This window comes from Paramormyrops kingsleyae, chromosome 21 (assembly GCF_048594095.1).
Source record: "Paramormyrops kingsleyae isolate MSU_618 chromosome 21, PKINGS_0.4, whole genome shotgun sequence".
Lineage (NCBI taxonomy): Eukaryota > Metazoa > Chordata > Actinopteri > Osteoglossiformes > Mormyridae > Paramormyrops > Paramormyrops kingsleyae.
In genome coordinates, this window is record NC_132817.1 from 12,655,146 (window position 1) to 12,676,923 (window position 21,778).

General features: G+C 40.5%; 3 protein-coding genes and 1 long non-coding RNA gene across 20 annotated transcripts; 1 reads left to right on the top strand and 3 right to left on the bottom strand.

Annotated features, from left to right (window-relative positions):
- Nucleotides 1-3,597: 3,597 nt before the first annotated feature.
- Nucleotides 3,598-8,918, top strand: LOC111847572 (G2/M phase-specific E3 ubiquitin-protein ligase). Of its 9 annotated transcripts, none has more exons than XM_072704233.1 (16): nt 3,602-3,964; nt 4,231-4,289; nt 4,468-4,616; nt 4,761-4,827; nt 5,077-5,152; nt 5,241-5,527; nt 5,619-5,651; nt 5,728-5,816; nt 6,170-6,235; nt 6,507-6,712; nt 6,846-6,945; nt 7,082-7,238; nt 7,441-7,538; nt 7,809-7,953; nt 8,104-8,224; nt 8,474-8,918. In XM_072704233.1, exons 2-16 carry the CDS (start codon nt 4,278-4,280, stop codon nt 8,755-8,757), a joined length of 1,890 nt encoding a protein of 629 aa, XP_072560334.1. In that variant the 5' UTR covers nt 3,602-3,964; nt 4,231-4,277; the 3' UTR covers nt 8,758-8,918. The 9 variants fall into 9 exon arrangements, with proteins under 9 accessions (XP_072560339.1, XP_072560334.1, XP_072560330.1 ...); XM_072704229.1 differs by having other exon boundaries at nt 3,603-3,964; nt 4,761-4,980; XM_072704231.1 differs by having other exon boundaries at nt 3,611-3,964; nt 4,537-4,616; nt 4,761-4,980.
- LOC111847623 (uncharacterized) lies at nt 6,719-11,977 on the bottom strand. 3 transcript variants are annotated; one of them, XR_011984555.1, is made up of 8 exons: nt 11,731-11,974; nt 11,215-11,276; nt 10,407-10,969; nt 10,207-10,294; nt 9,974-10,084; nt 9,602-9,875; nt 8,470-9,175; nt 6,719-7,504 (listed from the first exon to the last, which is right to left on the bottom strand). It is a non-coding gene; the product is annotated as an uncharacterized lncRNA (long non-coding RNA). The 3 variants fall into 3 exon arrangements; XR_011984556.1 differs by having other exon boundaries at nt 9,602-10,084; nt 10,393-10,969; nt 11,731-11,977; XR_011984554.1 differs by having other exon boundaries at nt 9,602-10,084; nt 11,731-11,975.
- A 747-nt stretch (nt 11,978-12,724) lies between these two features.
- Nucleotides 12,725-14,754, bottom strand: LOC140581437 (delta(24)-sterol reductase-like). The gene is made up of 3 exons (XM_072704008.1): nt 14,707-14,754; nt 14,117-14,295; nt 12,725-13,841 (listed from the first exon to the last, which is right to left on the bottom strand). The coding sequence occupies exons 1-3, from the start codon at nt 14,752-14,754 to the stop codon at nt 13,688-13,690; spliced, it is 381 nt and encodes a 126-aa protein (XP_072560109.1). The 3' UTR covers nt 12,725-13,687.
- Nucleotides 14,755-16,053: 1,299 nt separating this feature from the next.
- Nucleotides 16,054-21,177, bottom strand: LOC140581472 (G2/M phase-specific E3 ubiquitin-protein ligase-like). Of its 7 annotated transcripts, none has more exons than XR_011984551.1 (15): nt 20,835-21,171; nt 20,504-20,562; nt 20,177-20,321; nt 19,813-20,032; nt 19,641-19,716; nt 19,266-19,552; nt 19,145-19,177; nt 18,980-19,068; nt 18,277-18,480; nt 18,044-18,143; nt 17,742-17,898; nt 17,440-17,537; nt 17,025-17,169; nt 16,754-16,874; nt 16,288-16,507 (listed from the first exon to the last, which is right to left on the bottom strand). XR_011984551.1 is itself a non-coding variant. In XM_072704240.1 (15 exons), the coding sequence occupies exons 2-10, from the start codon at nt 20,513-20,515 to the stop codon at nt 18,065-18,067; spliced, it is 996 nt and encodes a 331-aa protein (XP_072560341.1). In that variant the 5' UTR covers nt 20,516-20,562; nt 20,835-21,177; the 3' UTR covers nt 16,288-16,507; nt 16,754-16,874; nt 17,025-17,169; nt 17,440-17,537; nt 17,742-17,898; nt 18,044-18,064. The 7 variants fall into 7 exon arrangements, 4 of the variants coding, with proteins under 4 accessions (XP_072560343.1, XP_072560342.1, XP_072560341.1 ...); XR_011984553.1 differs by having other exon boundaries at nt 20,177-20,256; nt 20,835-21,170; XM_072704240.1 differs by having other exon boundaries at nt 19,966-20,032; nt 20,177-20,325; nt 20,835-21,177.
- Between the last annotated feature and the right edge of the window lie 601 nt (nt 21,178-21,778).

Sequence of the window (21,778 nt, forward strand, 5' to 3'; positions counted from 1 at the left end):
TAACATGCCCCATCTTTAAGTTAGATTAGCTTGTCTTGTGTCTCTCTTTATTATGATTGTGTGCTATTTGCTTCACTTGTACATCACTTTGCACAAAAATGGTAAATAAACCAGCGTGTCTCAGTGGGCTAAGCCTGTGTACCTGTAGCCTAATCACAAGGTCACTGGTTCAAACCCAGCCAACCCCCAGCTCCCTGGGCACCCCAACAGGTGGCTGCCCTTCACAGACAACTTACTCTTCAAAGAGCAAGGTGACGGAGGCGTAAAAACAATTTCCCCATGGGGATCAATGAAGTATCTATTATTATTAAATGTAAATCTCATTGAAAAGTTTAGGTTTTTAATGCAGTGCTGCCTGAGTACGGAATCAGATTTGTGCCAAAATTTTCAAACAAAACTTTCCTAATATCAAACAAAATTCATTCAATATTCATTCTCGCCTGTGAGTTTTTCAGTTTCGCTGCTGGCTTTTCATTCATTCCGCCCAGTTTTTCGTTTCCACTCTTTTTTCAGTTTCGCTGTTGGCTTTTCATTCACTCCGCCCCGTTTTTCGTTTCCACTCTTTTTTTCAGTTTCGCTGCTGGCTTTTCATTCATTCCGCCCAGTTTTTCGTTTCCACTCTTTTTTCAGTTTCGCTGCTGGCTTTTCATTCATTCCGCCCAGTTTTTCGTTTCCACTCTTTTTTCAGTTTCGCTGCTGGCTTTTCATTCATTCCGCCCCGTTTTTCGTTTCCACAGTTTTTTCAGTTTCGCTGCTGGCTTTTCATTCATTCCGCCCCGTTTTTCGTTTCCACAGTTTTTTCGTTTCCACAGTTTTTTCAGTTTCGCTGCTGGCTTTTCAATCAGGGTATCTTCCGTCCAGTCTATATCCGTTTTCAAACTAAAAAACGAAAAAACGGATCATTTTTTTCATTTATCATTTTTTGCCTTATTCAGATATATACTTAAAACTATGTTTTTCTATTCTGTAAAAAATGATTTTTTTTTCTAAATAAGACATTTTAGAATATTGCCCTAAAATGCTGACGAGAAAAGTTCTTTATTTTATTTTTCCTAATTTAGTTTTAATAAGTAAGTATAATTCGTTTTTCAACTTTAGACGGAAAAAACAAAAACGAAAAAACGGGTCGTTTTCTCCATTTCGACTTATTTCGCGTTTATTAGTTGTTTGTCTTAAGAGATCAGAAAACGCCTCGTATTCCATTTGCCTGGAGGTAGGCGGGGTTATTGGTGTCCCTTCTGTCATTGGCCAGGTACATCGCGAAGACCACGCCCCCCTCCCCCCACAAGATCGTTACAGAATACGAGTTTCGGGTCTCCCCTGAGAGTCTCTTAATGCTGTCATTGAGGAATTCCTAGCTCGCCTGTGAATTAATACATCGTACAACCCCCTTTTGCCTATAGGACAGCACGTCTCCTATAACATTTCACAAGGTTGTAGAATACAGAGAGAGGGATCTTTGTCCATTAGTCTTTGCAAAGTCTCTCTAGATTGTCCAGGGTCCTGGGTCCTCTCTTATATACTCTCCTCTTCAGCTCACCCCACAGGTTTTCTATGGGATTTTGGTCTGGGGAATGAGATGGCCATGGAAGAAGGTTGATTTTGTGTCTGGTGAACCATTTCTGTGTTGATTTGGTCATATGTTTTGGATCATTATCCTGCTGAAACATCCAGTGACAACCTATTTTCAGTTTTCTGGCAGAGGCCATCAGATTTTTATTTAAAATGTCCTGGTATTTCAATGTGTTTATGATGGCATGCACTCTACCAAGGTTCCCAGGGCTATTGGAAGAGAAACAGGCCCACAGCATCACAGGTCCTCCACCATATTTAACAGTGGGCATGAGGTGCTTTCCCGCATATTCATCCTTTGTTTTACGCCAGACCCATCAGGAGTGTTTGTTGCCAAAAAACTCAATCTTAGTCTCATCTGACCAAAGCACGCTGTTCCAGTTTAAGTTCCAGTAGCGTTTAGCAAACTCCACACGTTTATATCTGTAACTGTAGGACAGTAAAGGCTATTTCCTGGCATGCCTCCCCAACAACCAGTTGTTTTAAACTTTTTAATTATTGCTCTGACTGTAGATATGGCTAAGTTTAGGCGAGTAGCTATTTTCCTGTAGCCATTTCCTGACTTATGAAGAGCAACACACCTCTGCCTTACTTGAAGGGCATGTTCTCTTGCCATTCCCATTTTGAGAGGTGAGTAAGACAAATGCGCCATGACGTATTTACACCCCCGAGAAACAGGAAATCATGGATTACTAAAAAGTTGCTAAACATTCTGATTAACAAGAAAGTAAGGAATAAATCACAATGCATCAGTTACATTTACTTCATAGGACTTCTTAGGGGGCGGTGTGGTGGTGCAGTGTTTAGCACTGTTGCCTCACACCTCTGGGACCATGTGTGTGGAGTTTGCATGTTCTCCCCATGTTGTCGTGGGGTTTTCTCCAGGTACTTTGGTTTCCCCCCACAGTTCAAAGACATGCTGAGGCTGATTGGAGTTCCTAAATTGCTCATAGGTGTGCATGTGTGAGTGAATGGTGTGTGAGTGTGCTCTGCGATGGGTTGGCCCCCTGTCCTGGGTTGTTCCCTGCCTCGTGCCCGTAGCTTCCAGGATAGGCTCCGGACCCCCCACGACCCAATGTCATTCCTCAATGACAGCATTAAGAGACTCTCAGGGGAGACCCGAAACTCGTATTCTGTAACGATCTTGTGGGGGGAGGGGGCGTGGTCTTCGCGATGTACCTGGCCAATGACAGAAGGGACACCAATAACCCCGCCTACCTCCAGGCAAACGGAATACGAGGCGTTTTCTGATCTCTTAAGACAGACAACTAATAAACGCGAAATAAGCCGTTTTCCAATTTTCCCTTTGGGATTGGTCTAGTCGAAATGGAGAAAACGGCCCGTTTTTGTTTTTTCCGTCTAAAGTTGAAAAACGAATTATACTTACTTATTAAAACTAAATTAGGAAAAATAAAATAAAGAACTTTTCTCGTCAGCATTTTAGGGCAATATTCTAAAATGTCTTATTTAGAAAAAAAAATCATTTTTTACAGAATAGAAAAACATAGTTTTAAGTATATATCTGAATAAGGCAAAAAATGATAAATGAAAAAAATGATCCGTTTTTTCGTTTTCCGTTTTTTAGTTTGAAAACGGATATAGACTGGACGGAAGATACCCTGATTCTTTTCATTCATTCCGCCCCGTTTTTCGTTTCCACAGTTTTTTCGTTTCCACAGTTTTTTCAGTTTCGCTGCTGGCTTTTCATTCATTCCGCCCCGTTTTTCGTTTCCACAGTTTTTTCAGTTTCGCTGCTGGCTTTTCATTCATTCCGCCCCGTTTTTCGTTTCCACAGTTTTTTCGTTTCCACAGTTTTTTCGTTTCCACAGTTTTTTCGTTTCCACAGTTTTTTCGTTTCCACAGTTTTTTCAGTTTCGCTGCTGGCTTTTCATTCACTCCGCCCCGTTTTTCGTTTCCACAGTTTTTTCGTTTCCACAGTTTTTTCGTTTCCACAGTTTTTTCGTTTCCACAGTTTTTTCAGTTTCGCTGCTGGCTTTTCATTCATTCCGCCCCGTTTTTCGTTTCCACAGTTTTTTCGTTTCCACAGTTTTTTCGTTTTCACAGTTTTTTCAGTTTCGCTGCTGGCTTTTCATTCATTCCGCCCCGTTTTTCGTTTCCACAGTTTTTTCGTTTCCACAGTTTTTTCGTTTCCACAGTTTTTTCAGTTTCGCTGCTGGCTTTTCATTCACTCCGCCCAGTTTTTCGTTTTCACAGATCTCTCGTGTGGGCGGGACTTCGCCTCATTTGCCAGCAGGTATTTGAGTGACAGCTCCGTGCCCCGGGAACTCTATCACTGCGAGATGCGCGGGCTTCTAAGAAGACGGACAGCAAGCAACAGCCGCCAGTTAAGATCACGTATTGTGCACACGATCAACTGCACGATTAAGCAATTGTAAGTATTTATCAAATATGTTGATTATGCTGTGCTAAACATTTGTTGTGTTACGGCAGAATTCGTTAGCTACAAGTTATATCATTTATCTTATTAGCGTTAGCTACCTGGGAACGTTACTCGATAAGTAATGTTAGCCAAACATAACATCCAGGTAGGCGTGTGCAAGCTGAATTGGCACACAGGTAAACCTGCTTATCGGCATAGTTTTACTTCTTTATGTTTTAGTTTTGCGAATCGGTCTCATCTCTATGTCTCTTGTCCAGCGAACTATCCTTGCTCTTGAGCTGAACCTAAACAGGCCTCGACCATCATGGAGTGCCAGGTAGGCCATCCTGTGGTTTAAGCCAGTCTACCTGCAGTTTAGTGGGTGTACATCACAACATTGAGAAATGAGATGTTAACTGCTCGTTTCCGTATTACACAATGCTTTTTAAGGGTAAACTTAGGAAGTTTTTGAGAGATGAGGTGCAATGCTAAAGTGGTCAGTCTTTCCTCTCCAGCAAGGTCCTACCCCTGTTGCTGAGGCTACCACGGCAGCTGTACAGAATATACTTGCTATTTTAAACCAGTCTTTAGGAAAGGACAGCACAGGTAGCAGTCAGGGACCAAGTTCGGGAAAGGACCTAAGCATGGATCAAGAAATGGCCAGGTCTAACATAAAAAATGTATTATTAACAAACACTATGCATGTAATGTTGTGGTGTTAATGGTTGTACTCGGAGCAATCCCATCTAATATTTGTTATTGGTACATAATGTACAGACCGGTTTATTGACTAAAACATTTTTTGCAGGTCTTTCCCAGGATTTTTTAGGCGGGGTGCAAAGCGAAGTTCATTAAGTTTGAATAAAGCAGCAAAGGTAGCCAAGCACTGGAATCCATTTAATTTTTCAGTTTTTCTACTACACAAAAATTGTGAGACAAAACCGTCACCAGTTCAGGAGCTACAGCACATGCAGGCTGGTCTGGGGAAAAGAGCTCTTGCCATGCCCGAAGACATGACCCATACACAGGTGGTCTGTCTGTCTTTTTCTGGCAGAGCTTCTCATCAAGCATCTATCAGACACATTTGGGAAAAAAAAAATTGGTAACATAGACTTTCATTATAGGTCTCCAACCTGTTTAAAAATACCTATCCAAAGATGATGACAATCACTGGAGGATGGCTTCTCTATAAATCAGCTGGTATTTTTGATTACATTTAAAAAATCACATACAGATGTATAGTTTGAACTTGCTGTGAAATTTATTATAATTTTGTGATTTTTAACAGGTGGACATGGAAGGCGGAATTTATCTGTTGTACCCCCTGAATCTGAGGGATACACAGGAAGTACTATCAGAAGTGCCTCTGGAGCAGGAAAAACCATGCTGTACATTGCTCCTTTACAGGAAGAATTTGACCTAGAACCTCTTCCTGATAATTCCCAGGAGTTTTCACACATGCCAAAGGCTGAATGCAAGAATTGCTTTAAGATTTTGCCTTTACAGATTCTTGCCCTCCATGTAAAGCAATGTAATGCCTCGAAATCTGACAAACCTTCAGATTCTGAGCCAGAGGTAATAATAATTCGGCCTGCTGCTCATAAGTAACTACTTTCTTGATATATGGTTTGCAGCATTTGTGACTTTTATGTTTTTCCATTTTTAGGTAACTGAGGTGGTTCTTTCTTGTGAGAAGAACGTAAGTTGCTTTTCACATCTGGTGTCAAATCTCATTCATACAACTTCAGTTTTCTGTAATTTTAGCTCTATTTTAGACAAAAGAAGGAAAATGCCCTATATGTCAGAAGAATTATCCAGCAATGGAACTGGAACTACATGCCAGTGTTTGTGGGGACTGGGCAAGGTATTCATCTAATTCTCTTTCTGTCTACATGGCATCCTAACTATCATACAACACTCACACTAACTATCCACTTATTGAGACTTGCTTCAATCTTGGGGGACATCATGATTGCTATTAAAATATTTGACGTACATTTCTGATTACACGGTTGCGTACAAGAACATAAGAAATTTACAAACGAGAGGAGGCCATTCGGCCCATCAAGCTTGTTTGGGGAGAACTTATACTCTTTGTGAAGTGTTAAGGTTATTTTATGATATTTTATCTGTTACTTGCAAATCCTTAAATAAACTACGGTTAATTTAAGTGATGTTTTCTGTTTAACGCTCATATTTTTAAAAAAAATTCTGCAGTCCACTGTCCTGTCGGGGTGGCAGTCCTGTTGGGTTGGAGGAGCAGCAAAATGAGAAAATTACATAGTACATTTGAAATTTTATCTGCTTTTGAAATGGGGTAAGGTGGATGTAATTAAAATTGCTGTATAAAAATCAACATTTAAAGTGCTTTTCCAGTGTACTGTTAGTCTCAGTCTCTGTAAATCAGTACTAACCCTGCTCCACAGCCAAATAAGAAAGCTTTGCCCTACAGTCAGGACTAGTCCACTTCAAATATGGTTAGAATTTCCTCAGCCTTGACCAAAAATACATGCATGTATAAAAAGTGCACAAGTAATGAATCCTAATTTCACAGTGAGGAGGATGTCCTACGATGGCTGGCGACTCGGGTTGATAAAAGCAAAGAGTTCTGCATCTGTGTGTCTCGAATGAATCTCCTGGAACGCGGACTGATGCTGTGGCAGCGACAGAAGAACAGCTCTCCAGTCAACCTCTTGAAGGTGACGTTCATAGGAGAGGCAGGGATCGACACTGGTGCTTTGCGGAAAGAATTTTTGACAGGTCAGATTAATTTAAATTTTTTAATGACATGCAGATCATCACAAAACTACTTCAAGTGTGTGTTTGTGGTAAGTGTTGATCTTTAATAATATCACAAGGGTGCCTGAAATGTTTTATTTCATAATTTCCTTAGAGATGGTTGCTGGCTTAGAAACTCTGCTTTTCGAGGGAGAGGATGGCAAGGGAAAAATGCCCAAATACTCTTTAAATGACCTTGACAGTGGCATTTTCCGGTAAGTTTCTTATATTGTATCCATCACTTGTAGAAATCGTGCATCCAGACATACTAATTCGGTAGGAATAATGTTAGTAATTAGTATTCTAAGAAAAAGTAATAAGCATTTGTCTTTTCTTTCACTCTCATTCCAGTGTTGCTGGGGAAATTTTTGCTGCAAGTCTTGCACAGGGTGGTCCAGCACCAGCGTTTTTACAAGAATGGTGCTACGATTTCCTTTTGACGGGAGATCTAAAAAACATTACAAGAAACGATGTACATGACATGGAATTTTCATCTTTGATCAAGATGGTACATTGATAATAATACAGTTGTTAAGCAATTACATTGTTAATTACTTAACTTTTAGCCAATAGTCAAGTCATTGGTAAATCAATTCACTTAACATTAATTCATGATTAAACTATTCCTTATTTAAATAACAATGGCTACTGTTACTCAGTGATGGTGTAAAACTATATGTTTAGAATGTTTTCTTATTGATTTCCTTCAGGTTGAGGAATCTTCAGATCTGTCATCTTGCACAGAACAGATTATCAGCTGTGGCTATACAGGGCCTATTAACGAAGAAAACAAAGACAAAATAACAAGGTTCATGTTATATTCATGTAATGAAAACTTTGTTTACATTATACATCACTACCAGTTTGTCTGTCTGTCCACTACTTAGCTGCCAGAAAGCTTAAATCTATTGTCTCATGTTTTGTTGAGCACATTAAGGATGTCATTATGAATATTATTGACCCTGTAAATACTGATGTCATTACCCTGACTGTAGACACCTGAATAGATGTTTTTGAGTGTTTTTTGTATTTATTTGACTGATAACTGAGAGCTATGCACACAAATTTTTTTCTATAGAGCAATTCTGCTGCACTCGGCCGCAAGACGAACAGTCATGTTGAGGCAACTTCGTGAGGGACTACAACTTTATGGCCTTATAGATGTCATGGAAAGGAACAGAGAGCTGTGCCGGGGCCTATTTGTGGCTGGTGCTGACCATAATGTAAGCTTTCATTATACCTCATTTGCATGTCTTTGTATAGTAGGCTTGATGTTTTAATAGTGCTGAAATAAATGTGAAATGTAAAATTAGGATCATGTAATGTGAAATTCTCTGAAGGCATGTAATCCTGATATTTTGTTTTCTTTAAAGGTGGATTCTTACTACATTGTGTCACACTTGGCCCCAACAATGAGCGAAACTGGTTCCCAAAGACATGCAAGAGAGACACAAATCCTAAATAACTTCCAGGATTTTCTGCAAGAGCTTGAGGGTATGGCACTAATACAGTCTTTAAAATGTATACAATATAGGAAGGTAAAAGGTATTATCAGAATAAATTGTGTCCCATATTACTTGAACGCATCCTACTGAACATGGTAAATGAAGAGAATATATCCTTTTCCAGTTTTATTAGCAACTTATTATGAAGCATTAGAGTGTGGTTCTGTAAAATCATGTGTTAATGTAGTTTTGAACATTTGCATTCAGCAATTTTGGCTTTCCATTTTGATTTACCTAGACGGAACTGCTGAGGATGCCCTTTCTGTCCCTGAAGTGATGCAGTGGTTGACTGGCCAGTCACACAGGCACCTACTTCTTTCAGAGAGAGAGAACTTTAAAATCACAGTACACTTCGACCACACGTGTATGGAAAGGATGCCAAGCCACACCATTTGTTATCCAGTTGTTAGTGCATGTGCACAGGCCATCACATTTCCCACTGCACATTGTGTGCATTACTCAGATTTCAAAAACAATGTGGCAACAGCAATCAAATGTGGTGCAGGCTTTCACAGGCTGTAAATGTATTAGTTAAGGATTTCAGGTTTTAATGTACAGCTTCTTTACAATTTAACATTTACAACCAATTAAAAACAGTTCTTAATGCAAAACTGTGAAACTGATATTAAATGTAAACTGTCACAGTTGTAGCCTGTTACTAATAAACAATCTGTTATACACAATCCATGACATAAATTTCTTAAAATCTGTATTAAAACAATTCTTGCTGCTCGGGTCTTCCTTCTTATAGTAGTCTTTGCACCAGATTTAGAGTCTGCATATAAAGCTCTTTATGAGGCAAGGGTGAGGTAATGGGATTTATCAATCCTTCAAGTACAGCAAGGTTCTGGTCTGAGAGGGGACATGGGATCTCTGACACCACTACTCCATCCTGTTGGTCAACATCAGTCCAGCCCTCCTGGAATAGATTCTCCAGTGGCTGAAAGACAGTTACATTCACCATAGAAATATTAATTCCTGTACCCCAGGTGGAGAACCTGATCAAGGGTGGGCAATTGTAGGTGCAGGTTTTTGAAAAGTCACCCCAATAAACCTGCTGTAAAAGCTCCTCCCCTAGCTCTGGACACTTATTGGCTTAAGAGGTCACCCAAAAAGCACCCATACAGATTATACATGAATCAAGTTCCCCGTCCCTTATCTAATCCTTGGGTTTTCACAATTTGATAATGAGCACAATCAAACTTGTTTCCCCAAGATAAAATAATATTAACCTTAGTCAAGTCCTTCCAGGCACCAACTGACTGATCATATTGCTAACTGCTACAGGCCATTTGAAGTGATATTTAGGGGACACTTGCTTAAAAAGTATTAATGAGTTGAGTGATTTGCAAATTTGGTGATGTACCTCAATATCTGGCTCAGCCACGGGTGTTTGAAGCATTCCAATGTGCCACAGCTGCTCTGGAGATAAGTTGCCTTCAGTTCTGAGAGGGTGCCTGTTCCAGCTACCCATGAAATGCTCCAGGTCAGACTTCAGGCGAGGGAGAAACACATAATGCACACAAAAGAGGTGCATCTCATCGGAGATATCAATCAGGTGTTCCTCTTCCAGTGTGTGCAGTACAACGTAGTATGTACAGGTGACTGCTGACCACACATCGCACCCCAATCTCTCTATTCTAAGAATGTATTGGAAGGGGGGGGGGGGGTTACTATATTGATCAAGCATGCAGACAAGGACAGTAATCATATCAAGTTCTGTACTGATTGGTTTTACCTTTGATTGTGGACGCTTTTGCCAGCAACAAAGCTACTGCGTCCAGTTCGTCGTACAGAAAACATGCACCGGGCAATATCCACATTTTCCACACCCTGGTCACCACGTACTCTAAAATATGTCAAGCAGTCATGATTCATTGTACTGCAGAAGGACCCAAGTGAATCTAAACTGAGGCTATAGTCCATACAACAAAGAAAAATACCTGTTCACAGCATTTATGTACTTCCTACCTTGAGGGCCATGTTTGCAGACACCATCCAAGAAGAACGAGTACGCAGTTGAGGCTTTGTTGTTAGCAGCAGCGTCAAGATATAAAATCTGTGCAAAATGTGTGGCAAAAAAAAAAAAACAAATTAAGTCAAGACAAGACACATTTTCTTGTTTTCAAGACACATTAAAACAAGACTTTGACATACCTTTCTAGACATACCTTTCAGTTTCGCTGCTGGCTTTTCAGTCACTCCGCCCCGTTTTACGTTTTCACTGGTTTTTCAGTTTCGCTGCTGGCTTTCTGGATTTTATGGACCTCACAATTTGATCAAGTTCATTATCAGATATTTTGGAGTAGCATCCCCGGACAGAGAGGCCATGTTCTTTCATCCGCCTATTAAGTGTTCATCTAGAAACCCCATACAAATTGGCTAAATGTTCTAAAGGAAGTGCAGTGGAAAGGATGCTTTCAAGATCATCTCTGTTCATTTCAAGGCGTGGCCGTCCCAGGTTCCCCACAGTGGTAGTTACAATTTCTGACACAATAACTGATGCTCCTTCAGCAGACTGAACAGGTAAGATGTTGATTAATTCCTATAGACTTCTAATAAGTTCTAGCGGGATGCTGAGGTGTTGTGAAGCCATTGTTGCCAAGCAAAGCTCTTGCTGAGCAACATCTAGGATGTAGTCTTAGTCCAACGTTTCATTTCTCATAATTAGATTAAATCTTCTCTGAATCCTTTGCAAGATTTCATCCCGTACTTTCTCCTGCAGCAATAAGCACTGCAAGGTAAGTAAATATTAATGTCAATACAACATGAACAGAAAATGCTAATTCTATCTAAGATTGTACCTTGAATGAAAATGCTCCTAGTGCCCTTTAAAAAATCTCAATTGTCATTACTTTTAGAATTGTTCAAATGAACAGAGTAAGAAAAGACTTCAGGAGCTCTCAGAACTGTTACTTAGGTGTTATGTATTAACAACATCGTTATTATTTGTCACAACAGAACCACAGACTGGCTTACCGGAGACTGCATTGTAGCAGAAGTCTGTTTGGATCCAGCTCAGGTCCACCACTGTTTGATTGCTGTAGAGAGAAAAGACGGAAAGCAATGTATAACTCCACGAAGAAATTCTACGGTCTGACAAACGCCCTTAGACAACAGCGTCATATTAAATTCTATACTAGTGTTTCCAAATTCTTTTTCCACCCACCAGAATTTTATATACCAACTCATACTGATCTAAGTATGGAGTGAATATTAGCATGATGCTTAGCCCAAAAAAAACCCAAAATTGCTGCATGCTCATATCAAACCATTACGGAAGACATGCAGTTATGATCAGACATGAAGAACGGAGTTGTGAATATCTGAAATGACAATTGTGGAGAGGAAGAATGTAAGTTTGGCAAACGTTACTTAGCGAGTACCCAGGTAGCTAAAGTTAATTAGGTAAATGATAACGCGTAGCTAACGAATTCTATCGTAACACAACAAATGTCTAGGACAGCATAATGAACATATTTGATCAATACTTACAAGTGATTAATCGTGGAGTTGATCTTGTGCACAAATCCAAAATCTCATACGTGATCCTAACTGGCAGCTGTTGCTGCTGTCCATCTCAGTGATGGAGTTCCCGGGGCACGGAGCTGTCACTCAAATACCTGCTGGCAAATGAGGCGAAGCCCCGCCCACACGAGAGATCTGTGAAAACGTAAAATGGGGCGGAGTGAATGAAAAGCCAGCAGCGAAACTGAAAAAACAGTGGAAACGAAAAACTGGGCGGAGTGAATGAAAAGCCAGCAGCGAAACTGAAAAAACTGTGGAAACGAAAAAACTGTGGAAACGAAAAACGGGGCGGAGTGAATGAAAAGCCAGCAGCGAAACTGAAAAAACTGTGGAAACGAAAAAACTGTGGAAACGAAAAAACTGTGGAAACGAAAAACTGGGCGGAATGAATGAAAAGCCAGCAGCGAAACTGAAAAAACAGTGGAAACGAAAAACGGGGCGGAATGAATGAAATGCCAGCAGCGAAACTGAAAAAGAGTGGAAACGAAAAACTGGGCGGAATGAATGAAAAAGCCAGCAGCGAAACTGAAAAAAGAGTGGAAACGAAAAACTGGGCGGAATGAATGAAAAGCCAGCAGCGAAACTGAAAAAACTGTGGAAACGAAAAACGGGGCGGAGTGAATGAAAAGCCAGCGGCGAAACTGAAAAACTCACAGGCGAGAATGAATATTGAATGAATTTTGTTTGATATTAGGAAAGTTTTGTTTGAAAATTTTGGCACAAATCTGATTCCGTACTCAGGCAGCACTGCATTAAAAACCTAAACTTTTCAATGAGATTTACATTTAATAATAGATACTTCATTGATCCCCATGGGGAAATTGTTTTTACGCCTCCGTCACCTTGCTCTTTGAAGAGTAAGTTGTCTGTGAAGGGCAGCCACCTGTTGGGGCGCCCAGGGAGCTGGGAGTTGGCTGGGTTTGAACCAGTGACCTTGTGATTAGGCTACAGGTACACAGGCTTAGCCCACTGAGACACGCTGGTTTATTTACCTTTTTTGTGCAAAGTGATGTACAAGTGAAGCAAATAGCACACAATCATAATAAAGAGAGACACAAGACAAGCTAATCTAACTTAAAGATGGGACATGTTAGTTTGGGAGAGACAGACTACAAGATGGTCACTAGGTGCTCTTTCAGGAAAATGACTGAAGAAACATTAAAGGGGCAGCTCACCCCAAAAACTGAAAAAAGAAAAAAAAAAGATGCGTTTCAGAGGGGCACTCCATCGGATATGAGCACGAGTACTGTAGCGTTATCTTCTGCACAGTGATACGGCTGGTATGTGGTGTTCCGTAACAGAAAATAGTTCCTACATTAAACTGCTCTCTGCAAAGTCTGTGGATTATCTTCAATAACGGCATCATGATTTCTGATGAGACATTGCTGTTGAGTTTTTCAAATGTATTTTTCTGGCCCTTTAATTACCACAGAAAGAATGTCATTCACTCCCATTATATTTGAGAGAAGACCAACATCCGATATCTCAACAAGGCATCTCCCAGCTGAATGACCTAGACAGATAGACAGCACTAAACTCCATCTAAGCTCCATATCTTTTTTCCAATTTTTGGTTGAACTGTCCCTTTAATTAAGGATAATTCAATGCTTATTTGTGCTAATCTGAGACACATGATTTCAGTCTGTGTCCCACACTACAGGTAGAAAAATATACATCGGAATTACAAAGATAATCCCAATTCTCACATGAGATACATCACAGTTCTGGGCACAGTGTTACATCCAAGGCTGACGAATTGCTTTTGCAGTCAAACATGTATAAAGGTAAGAAAAACCCGAATTCTGCATCGTTCAAATTTGTAAGAATGTACAGCAAGTCTCATACACTGTGGGTTATTCTTCCCCACGGAAATGGGGTGAAATGCAGGATTGGAGGCTGAGCTTCCTGCTCTGCTGGCTGTGCCTCAGTGCCGAGCCGCTTTGCAGATCTTGTCGTAAACCTCGGGAAATGCCGTCTTGCAGTCCAGCTTCTCCCTCAGCTTATGGTAGAGGGAGCCATCAAACATTTCCCAGAATTCCTGGCGGTCCATATACACATCCGCGTACAGCATCTGGAATCTAAGAGTGGGAAGACCACAACATTTCGGTCTAACACGGGGACTGCAAAACAGTCATTGGAGTCTGCAGGGATGTCTCAAATGCTGGTATTGTTATCAGGTTAAATAGTAAAGACCCCACCTTTTAGTTTTTAGTTATGTGATCATACACTAGTGGTAAGTCCAAGCTCTGCCCTATTTTACCCCCCATGTAATGGTGCTTTATTTGTGTGACATCACTGGAAAGTAAAATACCATTTTCTAGTGACAGTCATGTGGTCCCTGCCCGCCTCTTACCCGTGAACGTCTCTCACAAACTTCTCCAGCTGCCTGGTGGAGGCTCGGGCCTCAAAGTGCTTCAGCCGGGGCTCTCCGTAAGCGCCGATGTCCACGTACAGCTCGTCCTCGTCCCCTTTGGGGTGCACCATCCCAGGCTGACTGGGCAGCACGAAGGGGCACAGCCACATGGGGTACACCTGGCACAGCGCGGGCACAGGCACACACAGGGAGACACAGGCACGCACAGGGAGACACAGGCACACACATTCCATGTATTCATATTATTGTGGGGACTCATTAAATCCTAACTAATACTAATTACTATAATTGTAACCCCTACCCAGCCCTAACTTAACCTTAAGTAACCAAATAAATAAAATGCAGGACTTCTGGCTATTCTAGATTTCATTCACAGGTTTTTATGAAACAGGCATATATTGTAGGGACTTGAAAGAAAAACGTCCCACGTGCTAAAAAGTAAAAGGTTTTACAGCATCATGGGGACATTTGGTACCTGCAATGTGGTAAATACAAACCCACACGCGCACACACACACACACACACACACACACACACATATGCAGATTAGCACCCCCCCCCCCCCTTACGTGGATGTTGTTGTGGAAATGGCCGATGGCCTTCTCCAGGTGCTTCATGTCTGCAAACATGGATGGTCCTCAAGGTAGGAAGTACATAAATGCTGTGAACAGGTATTTTTCTTTGTTGTATGGACTATAGCCTCAGTTTAGATTCACCTGGGTCCTTCTGCAGTACAATGAATCATGACTGCTTGACATATTTTAGAGTACGTGGTGACCAGGGTGTGGAAAATGTGGATATTGCCCGGTGCATGTTTTCTGTACGACGAACTGGATGCAGTAGCTTCATTGCTGGCAAAAGCGTCCACGATCAAAGGTAAAACCAATCAGTACAGAACTTGATATGATTACTGTCCTTGTCTGCATGCTTGATCAATATAGTAACCCCCCCCCCTTCCAATACATTCTTAGAATAGAGAGATTGTGGTGCGATGTGTGGTCAGCAGTCACCTGTACATACTACGATGTACTGCACACACTGGAAGAGGAACACCTGATTGATATCTCCGATGAGATGCACCTCTTTTGTGTGCATTATGTGTTTCTCCCTCGCCTGAAGTCTGACCTGGAGCATTTCATGGGTAGCTGGAACAGGCACCCTCTCAGAACTGAAGGCAACTTATCTCCAGAGCAGCTGTGGCACATTGGAATGCTTCAAACACCCGTGGCTGAGCCAGATATTGAGGTACATCACCAAATTTGCAAATCACTCAACTCATTAATACTTTTTAAGCAAGTGTCCCCTAAATATCACTTCAAATGGCCTGTAGCAGTTAGCAATATGATCAGTCAGTTGGTGCCTGGAAGGACTTGACTAAGGTTAATATTATTTTATCTTGGGGAAACAAGTTTGATTGTGCTCATTATCAAATTGTGAAAACCCAAGGATTAGATAAGGGACGGGGAACTTGATCCATGTATAATCTGTATGGGTGCTTTTTGGGTGACCTCTTAAGCCAATAAGTGTCCAGAGCTAGGGGAGGAGCTTTTACAGCAGGTTTATTGGGGTGACTTTTCAAAAACCTGCACCTACAATTGCCCACCCTTGATCAGATTCTCCACCTGGGGTACAGGAATTAATATTTCTATGGTGAATGTAACTGTCTTTCAGCCACTGGAGAATCTATTCCAGGAGGGCTGGACTGATGTTGACCAACAGGATGGAGTAGTGGTGTCAGAGATCCCATGTCCCCTCTCAGACCAGAACCTTGCTGTACTTGAAGGATTGATAAATTCCATTACCTCACCCTTGCCTCATAAAGAGCTTTATATGCAGACTCTAAATCTGGTGCAAAGACTACTATAAGGAAGACCTGAGCAGCAAGAATTGTTTTAACACAGATTTTAAGAAATTTATGTCATGGATTGTGTATAACAGATTGTTTATTAGTAACAGGCTACAACTGTGACAGTTTACATTTAATATCAGTTTCACAGTTTTGCATTAAGAACTGTTTTTAATTGGTTGTAAATGTTAAATTGTAAAGAACCTGTACAATAAAACCTGAAATCCTTAACTAATTCATTTACAGCCTGTGAAAGCCTGCACCACATTTGATTGCTGTTGCCACATTGTTTTTGAAATCTGAGTAATGCACACAATGTGCAGTGGGAAATGTGATGGCCTGTGCACATGCACTAACAACTGGATAACAAATGGTGTGGCTTGGCATCCTTTCCATACACGTGTGGTCGAAGTGTACTGTGATTTTAAAGTTCTCTCTCTCTGAAAGAAGTAGGTGCCTGTGTGACTGGCCAGTCAACCACTGCATCACTTCGGGGACAGAAAGGGCATCCTCAGCAGTTCCGTCTAGGTAAATCAAAATGGAAAGCCAAAATTGCTGAATGCAAATGTTCAAAACTACATTAACACATGATTTTACAGAACCACACTCTAATGCTTCATAATAAGTTGCTAATAAAACTGGAAAAGGATATATTCTCTTCATTTACCATGTTCAGTAGGATGCGTTCAAGTAATATGGGACACAATTTATTCTGATAATACCTTTTACCTTCCTATATTGTATACATTTTAAAGACTGTATTGCCATACCCTCAAGCTCTTGCAGAAAATCCTGGAAGTTATTTAGGATTTGTGTCTCTCTTGCATGTCTTTGGGAACCAGTTTCGCTCATTGTTGGGGCCAAGTGTGACACAATGTAGCAAGAATCCACCTTTAAAGAAAACAAAATATCAGGATTACATGCCTTCAGAGAATTTCACATTACATGATCCTAATTTTACATTTCACATTTATTTCAGCAGTATTAAAACATCAAGCCTACTATACAAAGACATGCAAATGAGGTATAATGAAAGCTTACATTATTGTCAGCACCAGCCACAAATAGGCCCCGGCACAGCTCTCTGTTCCTTTCCATGACATCTATAAGGCCATAAAGTTGTAGTCCTTCACGAAGTTGCCTCAACATGACTGTTCGTCTTGCGGCCGAGTGCAGCAGAATTGCTCTATAGAAAAAAAATTGTGTGCATAGCTCTCAGTTATCAGTCAAATAAATACAAAAAACACTCAAAAACATCTATTCAGGTGTCTACAGTCAGGGTAATGACATCAGTATTTACAGGGTCAATAATATTCATAATGACATCCTTAATGTGCTTAACAAAACATGAGACAATAGATTTAAGCTTTCTGGCAGCTAAGTAGTGGACAGACAGACAAACTGGTAGTGATGTATAATGTAAACAAAGTTTTCATTATATGAATATAACATGAACCTTGTTATTTTGTCTTTGTTTTCTTCGTTAATAGGCCCTGTATAGCCACAGCTGATAATCTGTTCTGTGCAAGATGACAGATCTGAAGATTCCTCAACCTGAAGGAAATCAATAAGAAAACATTCTAAACATATATAGTTTTACACCATCACTGCGTAACAGTAGCCATTGTTATTTAAATAAGGAATAGTTTAATCATGAATTAATGTTAAGTGAATTGATTTACCAATGACTTGACTATTGGCTAAAAGTTAAGTAATTAACAATGTAATTGATAATAATACAGTTGTTAAGCAATGTACCATCTTGATCAAAGATGAAAATTCCATGTCATGTACATCGTTTCTTGTAATGTTTTTTAGATCTCCCGTCAAAAGGAAATCGTAGCACCATTCTTGTAAAAACGCTGGTGCTGGACCACCCTGTGCAAGACTTGCAGCAAAAATTTCCCCAGCAACACTGGAATGAGAGTGAAAGAAAAGAATGAAAAGACAAATGCTTATTACTTTTTCTTAGGATACTAATTACTAACATTATTCCTACCGAATTAGTATGTCTGGATGCACGATTTCTACAAGTGATGGATACAATATAAGAAACTTACCGGAAAATGCCACTGTCAAGGTCATTTAAAGAGTATTTGGGCATTTTTCCCTTGCCATCCTCTCCCTCGAAAAGCAGAGTTTCTAAGCCAGCAACCATCTCTAAGGAAATTATGAAATAAAACATTTCAGGCACCCTTGTGATATTATTAAAGATCAACACTTACCACAAACACACACTTGAAGTAGTTTTGTGATGATCTGCATGTCATTAAAAAATTTAAATTAATCTGACCTGTCAAATTCTTTCCGCAAAGCACCAGTGTCGATCCCTGCCTCTCCTATGAACGTCACCTTCAAGAGGTTGACTGGAGAGCTGTTCTTCTGTCGCTGCCACAGCATCAGTCCGCGTTCCAGGAGATTCATTCGAGACACACAGATGCAGAACTCTTTGCTTTTATCAACCCGAGTCGCCAGCCATCGTAGGACATCCTCCTCACTGTGAAATTAGGATTCATTACTTGTGCACTTTTTATACATGCATGTATTTTTGGTCAAGGCTGAGGAAATTCTAACCATATTTGAAGTGGACTAGTCCTGACTGTAGGGCAAAGCTTTCTTATTTGACAGGACAGTGGACTGCGGAATTTTTTTTTAAATATGAGCGTTACCAAACAGAAAATATCACTTAAATTAACCGTAGTTTATTTAAGGATTTGCAAGTAACAGATAAAATAAGTATCATAAAATAACCTTAACACTTCACAAAGAGTATAAGTTCTCCCCAAACGAGCTTGATGGGCCGAATGGCCTCCTCTCGTTTGTAAATTTCTTATGTTCTTATACGCAACCGTGTAATCAGAAATGTACGTCAAATATTTTAATAGCAATCATGATGTCCCCCAAGATTGAAGCAAGTCTCAATAAGTGGATAGTTAGTGTGAGTGTTGTATGATAGTTAGGATGCCATGTAGACAGAAAGAGAATTAGATGAATACCTTGCCCAGTCCCCACAAACACTGGCATGTAGTTCCAGTTCCATTGCTGGATAATTCTTCTGACATATAGGGCATTTTCCTTCTTTTGTCTAAAATAGAGCTAAAATTACAGAAAACTGAAGTTGTATGAATGAGATTTGACACCAGATGTGAAAAGCAACTTACGTTCTTCTCACAAGAAAGAACCACCTCAGTTACCTAAAAATGGAAAAACATAAAAGTCACAAATGCTGCAAACCATATATCAAGAAAGTTACTTATGAGCAGCAGGCCGAATTATTATTACCTCTGGCTCAGAATCTGAAGGTTTGTCAGATTTCGAGGCATTACATTGCTTTACATGGAGGGCAAGAATCTGTAAAGGCAAAATCTTAAAGCAATTCTTGCATTCAGCCTTTGGCATGTGTGAAAACTCCTGGGAATTATCAGGAAGAGGTTCTAGGTCAAATTCTTCCTGTAAAGGAGCAATGTACAGCATGGTTTTTCCTGCTCCAGAGGCACTTCTGATAGTACTTCCTGTGTATCCCTCAGATTCAGGGGGTACAACAGATAAATTCCGCCTTCCATGTCCACCTGTTAAAAATCACAAAATTATAATAAATTTCACAGCAAGTTCAAACTATACATCTGTATGTGATTTTTTAAATGTAATCAAAAATACCAGCTGATTTATAGAGAAGCCATCCTCCAGTGATTGTCATCATCTTTGGATAGGTATTTTTAAACAGGTTGGAGACCTATAATGAAAGTCTATGTTACCAATTTTTTTTTTCCCAAATGTGTCTGATAGATGCTTGATGAGAAGCTCTGCCAGAAAAAGACAGACAGACCACCTGTGTATGGGTCATGTCTTCGGGCATGGCAAGAGCTCTTTTCCCCAGACCAGCCTGCATGTGCTGTAGCTCCTGAACTGGTGACGGTTTTGTCTCACAATTTTTGTGTAGTAGAAAAACTGAAAAATTAAATGGATTCCAGTGCTTGGCTACCTTTGCTGCTTTATTCAAACTTAATGAACTTCGCTTTGCACCCCGCCTAAAAAATCCTGGGAAAGACCTGCAAAAAATGTTTTAGTCAATAAACCGGTCTGTACATTATGTACCAATAACAAATATTAGATGGGATTGCTCCGAGTACAACCATTAACACCACAACATTACATGCATAGTGTTTGTTAATAATACATTTTTTATGTTAGACCTGGCCATTTCTTGATCCATGCTTAGGTCCTTTCCCGAACTTGGTCCCTGACTGCTACCTGTGCTGTCCTTTCCTAAAGACTGGTTTAAAATAGCAAGTATATTCTGTACAGCTGCCGTGGTAGCCTCAGCAACAGGGGTAGGACCTTGCTGGAGAGGAAAGACTGACCACTTTAGCATTGCACCTCATCTCTCAAAAACTTCCTAAGTTTACCCTTAAAAAGCATTGTGTAATACGGAAACGAGCAGTTAACATCTCATTCCTCAATGTTGTGATGTACACCCACTAAACTGCAGGTAGACTGGCTTAAACCACAGGATGGCCTACCTGGCACTCCATGATGGTCGAGGCCTGTTTAGGTTCAGCTCAAGAGCAAGGATAGTTCGCTGGACAAGAGACATTAATATAGAGATGAGACCGATTCGCAAAACTAAAACATAAAGAAGTAAAACTATGCCGATAAGCAGGTTTACCTGTGTGCCAATTCAGCTTGCACACGCCTTCCTGGATGTTATGTTTGGCTAACATTACTTATCGAGTAACGTTCCCAGGTAGCTAACGCTAATAAGATAAATGATATAACTTGTAGCTAACGAATTCTGCCGTAACACAACAAATGTTTAGCACAGCATAATCAACATATTTGATAAATACTTACAATTGCTTAATCGTGCAGTTGATCGTGTGCACAATACGTGATCTTAACTGGCGGCTGTTGCTTGCTGTCCGTCTTCTTAGAAGCCCGCGCATCTCGCAGTGATAGAGTTCCCGGGGCACGGAGCTGTCACTCAAATACCTGCTGGCAAATGAGGCGAAGTCCCGCCCACACGAGAGATCTGTGAAAACGAAAAACTGGGCGGAGTGAATGAAAAGCCAGCAGCGAAACTGAAAAAACTGTGGAAACGAAAAAACTGTGGAAACGAAAAAACTGTGGAAACGAAAAACGGGGCGGAATGAATGAAAAGCCAGCAGCGAAACTGAAAAAACTGTGAAAACGAAAAAACTGTGGAAACGAAAAAACTGTGGAAACGAAAAACGGGGCGGAATGAATGAAAAGCCAGCAGCGAAACTGAAAAAACTGTGGAAACGAAAAAACTGTGGAAACGAAAAAACTGTGGAAACGAAAAAACTGTGGAAACGAAAAACGGGGCGGAGTGAATGAAAAGCCAGCAGCGAAACTGAAAAAACTGTGGAAACGAAAAAACTGTGGAAACGAAAAAACTGTGGAAACGAAAAAACTGTGGAAACGAAAAACGGGGCGGAATGAATGAAAAGCCAGCAGCGAAACTGAAAAAACTGTGGAAACGAAAAAACTGTGGAAACGAAAAACGGGGCGGAATGAATGAAAAGCCAGCAGCGAAACTGAAAAAACTGTGGAAACGAAAAACGGGGCGGAATGAATGAAAAGCCAGCAGCGAAACTGAAAAAACTGTGGAAACGAAAAAACTGTGGAAACGAAAAACGGGGCGGAATGAATGAAAAGCCAGCAGCGAAACTGAAAAAACTGTGGAAACGAAAAAACTGTGGAAACGAAAAACGGGGCGGAATGAATGAAAAGCCAGCAGCGAAACTGAAAAAACTGTGGAAACGAAAAACGGGGCG

Excerpts from the sequence above, each read along its gene's own strand:
- LOC111847572 (XM_072704229.1), top strand. Across the intron at positions 5,153-5,240 it reads GCTTCTCTATAAATCAGCTG|GTGGACATGGAAGGCGGAAT; the intron begins GTATTTTTGATT and ends GATTTTTAACAG. Across the intron at positions 7,954-8,103 it reads TGGCTGGTGCTGACCATAAT|GTGGATTCTTACTACATTGT; the intron begins GTAAGCTTTCAT and ends TTTTCTTTAAAG.
- LOC140581472 (XM_072704239.1), bottom strand. Across the intron at positions 19,178-19,265 it reads CTTCAGATTCTGAGCCAGAG|GTAACTGAGGTGGTTCTTTC; the intron begins GTAATAATAATT and ends TTCCATTTTTAG. Across the intron at positions 19,069-19,144 it reads TTCTTTCTTGTGAGAAGAAC|ACAAAAGAAGGAAAATGCCC; the intron begins GTAAGTTGCTTT and ends GCTCTATTTTAG.
- LOC140581437 (XM_072704008.1), bottom strand. The coding sequence starts at position 14,754 with ATGAAGCACCTGGAGAAGGCCATCGGCCATTTCCACAACAACATCCAC. Across the intron at positions 14,296-14,706 it reads ATTTCCACAACAACATCCAC|GTGTACCCCATGTGGCTGTG; the intron begins GTAAGGGGGGGG and ends GCGCTGTGCCAG. Across the intron at positions 13,842-14,116 it reads TTTGTGAGAGACGTTCACGG|ATTCCAGATGCTGTACGCGG; the intron begins GTAAGAGGCGGG and ends TCCCACTCTTAG.